General features: G+C 30.4%; 1 protein-coding gene across 1 annotated transcript; it reads right to left on the reverse strand.

Moving 5' to 3' along the window:
* LOC139877034 (alkaline ceramidase-like) lies at positions 1–2,890 on the reverse strand. Its single transcript, XM_071864439.1, has 3 exons — positions 2,869–2,890; positions 1,926–2,269; positions 1–853 (listed from the first exon to the last, which is right to left on the reverse strand). The coding sequence occupies exons 2-3, from the start codon at positions 2,177–2,179 to the stop codon at positions 340–342; spliced, it is 768 nt and encodes a 255-aa protein (XP_071720540.1). The 5' UTR covers positions 2,180–2,269; positions 2,869–2,890; the 3' UTR covers positions 1–339.
* Between the last annotated feature and the right edge of the window lie 1,568 nt (positions 2,891–4,458).

The following is a 4,458-nucleotide window of genomic DNA, read 5'->3' on the forward strand; positions in this document are numbered from 1 at the left end:
TAACTTGGCGAAAAATGTGACACGTTGCAAACTTCAACAGATAAACAAAGTACTACAAATGCAAACTTCTTTGCATGTTTACTCGATTGAGCCACAAAAGAATACTAAAAATAAAAATAAAACAACTACATTGCTTAAACTGTATCATTAAATTCTAAACAAAACCATAGGATATGTTTACATGAACATGGAACATCCTACTTTCACAAACTAGAAGTTCTTCACAAAAACCTAACCTTGTCAATTCATGCTTCAAAAACCATAACCAAATCGATCTCGAGAGAAATGAAAAGAAGATGTTACCTCCTGCTATCTTTGTGGGTCCCGAGATCTTGTATCTTATTGTGTCTTTTGTTTCTCTATCTTCACGTACGGAAGAAATCCCAAAAACCGAACAACTTTTGGGCTCCACTCTCTTTGTTGAGCACGACAAAACATCAAGAAAGTGTTTGCAAAGTAAGAATTGAATCCCATGAGGACATGCCATAAGGCGTGACCTTGCGGGTTGACTGGCCAACTAGATATTTGACTGCAACAAAATCGGTCAACTAACCAACACAAACTACCAAGAAGAAGAGTAGCCACGTAAAATTTCGCAAGTCTTTTGGCGGATGTATCTTGTGTATATATGTAATATTTGTACACCCGAGGAATGCACAATAGGCATAGCATCACGTAATGAACTTTGAAGCCAATATCGAAACGGATTACGGAATGAAGAGCGGCAAACGAGACGCCGTAGAGGAAGAGGAACGTGGGCATGGTGCTACGATAGTGCCAATCGGGTGAGTAGAGGATATATATGTAAAGAAGCATTTCCCACACCATTGGAGTTTCGTCACTTTGTTGTTGCCTGCACATGCAAAGGTCAATTCAGGTTGTATGCAACAGAAGGTGGCAAAATGGGTAGGTCAGATAACTGTTTGGGTCAGTACAAAGTAACCTTTTTTACACATGTGGGAAAACATATTATATCCAGAATGATGCGAGTTATGTAGAGATCAAGCATACATGATATAGAAATCAACAAAGTTAAAATAGTCACAAATATTATAATAAAAAAAGATGACTTGCAGGAAGACATATATTTATACCCAAAAAAGGTTGATTAAACACATATGGTTAAAAAGCTTGTCAGTCCACAATGAGAAGATAGATTGCACAATAGTTACGCGCACAAAAATATAAGCAATTACAGCACATTCTGGAAGTAACTAGCAAAGCAGAGCTCATTTTTAAGTATATAATGTAGGTTATTGATTTCAAGGATAAAGAATTAGTGAATTAAATAAAAAGGTACGTAAAAAGCATAAGGTAAAATTGTAAAATTAACAAAAAATAGAATGTGATAATGATAATCTATGGACAATAAAGATGGGACGGAGGGAGTATGGCATCTGTAATCATGAAAAGCTAATGTAACTATCACAGACTTCATTGAACTATCAAAAGAAAATAGTCAAATCACAGACTTATATTAAAGATTAGAAGTAAACAATGAATGACATTATAATAGCCATTAGCCAAGTTCAAATATTACATTTTACATTAGTACATTACACAAAGTAACATACTACATTTATAAATGTCATTCAAAAGTAAAACAAGACTTTGGTATGACATGATTATGAATTATATTTAATTTAAATAAGAGAAAGATTGACTAAATTGATAACATGTGTAAACATACTTTAATCTTTGACTAATGAATTGAAATCAGAGGCTTACCATCAGAGTAACATATTTTTTCTAATACATATTCTTAAGAAATAAGTGAACAAAAGTAAGAACCATTAACGTTATGAGAAGCTTTATACTGTATCAATAAAATGCATAGACATTTGTAGATATTATGTTCTTACGAAACCTAAAATGCATGGAAACACTAAAACAACATATATACATGTTAAAAAATTGTTACTTACACGTGTTGTAATGTGGCATGATACATCATGCTTCCAATAGCAAGTGCCATATTTGACAAATGCAGAACACTAAATCTCTTCTCAAAACGTTGTAGCAGCGAACTTAGTAGCCCGATGAGTGCCAAAAGAATGCATGGAATATTCGATATGGTGTTGTAAAACTCAGCAATGTAAGAAGAATAAACATAGTTTTTCTCACACCATTCATGGGACGATGTAACCGGACCCCAAAAACTTGATATACCATCTGCCATATAACTGTATTTATTCTCACCAAGCAATATGTTACCACTATATCATCACTTATAGAAAGCTTTCACTATTTACAGCAGTAACTCATATACCTGCAGATAAAAAACAGTTTTGATATTCGTTATTAGAGCGATCAAACCTTCGAAAATGTGCTATACACAATAGGCGTGTTAGCCAACTAGTATAATATGTAAGGAACAATTATGTTTATATATAATATATATAACATATCTAAACAATTAGGGGAAATAATCTAACTAATTCACTGTTATAAAACCCTAAATAAATTCACCATAAAAAGGGACTATCACACATTGCTTGTAAGCTTGCAATTTAAAACTTACATATACATCTAAATAATAATATACATTAAGTAATTGTTCCTGCGTGGATTCAAACCAAAAAAATCAAGCAGAACAAATCAAATCACAGCATACAAAATGTATATTTTCACCAGAAGTATTAAAAACGTGTCATAGATTCAGAATTCATTCAGATCCAATCATGATATAATTGTAATTGTAATCATATCATGCTTCTAATGAAATTCATGTATCTCGAACTAGACAAATTTTGTTTATACGGTGAAAAAAACTGAAAATAAGAACCCTAGATCATAGAATTGGATTGAAATAAATATAAATTATAAATATAAATATATTAATAATGAGAAAAGGTAAAACAAACGGACCTGAAATAGCATTAGATTAGATTAGATCTATGGTTATTTGATGTGATTAAAACGGAAATTATGAATAATTTGATCGGAATTTGGGAAAAGTGACGATGATGATAACGGCGACGAGAAAGGGCCACTTTTTTGGGGGGGATACAAGATGTGTATGTGTCAGTCGCTGTATGTGTGATATATGTATCTCATTATTTTATAATTTTATTTGTTAAAGTTTATTCTCAAGCATATGTTAAGACATTATTAAATGAAATGATACATCATCATAAATGAAATTGTATAAATATAATAGTAAATAGTAAAAGTAAATAAATGTATCGTCATTATTTTTTATTTTTTTAATAAAATGATACATCATCATAAATGAATTGTATAAATGTAATAGTATATGTATTGTAATTGTATAATTGGATCAAGATGCCTTATAACTAAGCCTTTGAAGGCCCTAAAGAGAAAAAAATAAATTGAAAAAATCAATGGAAGAGTTACCGTTAAGAGACGATGTGATGATCCGTTCAAATTCCTCTGGACGAATACATCATTCATCGATTTCACAGTGAGGTACTGACCTCTACATGATACATTTTGTAAACATTGCATTCTTTTGAAAAAAACCCTATAATTGAATATCAAATTCTAAGGTTTTTGACGTTTGATGATTTCTACATATAGACAATCACCGTAATTAATAGTTTACAATACTATATCCGTTGATAATGCAGTCAATATAAGATACATGGTGATGATTTTGTGAATGCAACGTTTTCTCGAATAAAGCATGTATGACTCCATGCACATAGTGTAGTGACCCGAACTTTTCCATGTTTATATATATTAATTGAGATTGATATTTACATGATTAAATGTTTCCAACATGTTAAGCAATCAAACTTGTTAAGACTTGATTAATTGAAATAGGTTTCATATAGACAATTCACCACCCAAGTTGACCGGTGATTCACGAACGTTAAAACTTGTAAAAACTATACGATGACATATATATGGTTATATATATAGTTAACATGATTTTATTATAAGTATGTATCTAATTAGGTATTTTAACAATGAGTTATATACATAAAAATGAGACTATTAATTTAAGAAACTCGAAAACGATATATATAACGATTATCGTTATAACAGCGTCTTACTAGGTACATATGAATCATATTAAGATATTGATACACTTGGTTAATTATGTTAAATGATAAGTAAATATATTATTAAGTGTATTAACAATGAAATACATATGTAAAAATAAGACTACTAACTTAATGATTTCGAAACGAGACATATATGTAACGATTATCGTTGTAACGACATTTAACTGTATATATATCATACTAAGATATATTATATATCATAATATCATGATAATATAACAATTTAACATCTCATTTGTTATAATAAACAATGGGTTAACAACATTCAACAAGATCGATAACCTAAAGGTTTCAAAACAACATTTACATGTAACGACTAACGATGACTTAACGACTCAGTTAAAATGTATATACATGTAGTGTTTTAATATGTATTCATACACTTTTGAAAGACTTCAAGACACTTATCAAAATACTTCTACTTAAC

Source organism: Rutidosis leptorrhynchoides, chromosome 11 (genome assembly GCF_046630445.1).
Source record: "Rutidosis leptorrhynchoides isolate AG116_Rl617_1_P2 chromosome 11, CSIRO_AGI_Rlap_v1, whole genome shotgun sequence".
Taxonomy (NCBI): Eukaryota; Viridiplantae; Streptophyta; class Magnoliopsida; order Asterales; family Asteraceae; genus Rutidosis; species Rutidosis leptorrhynchoides.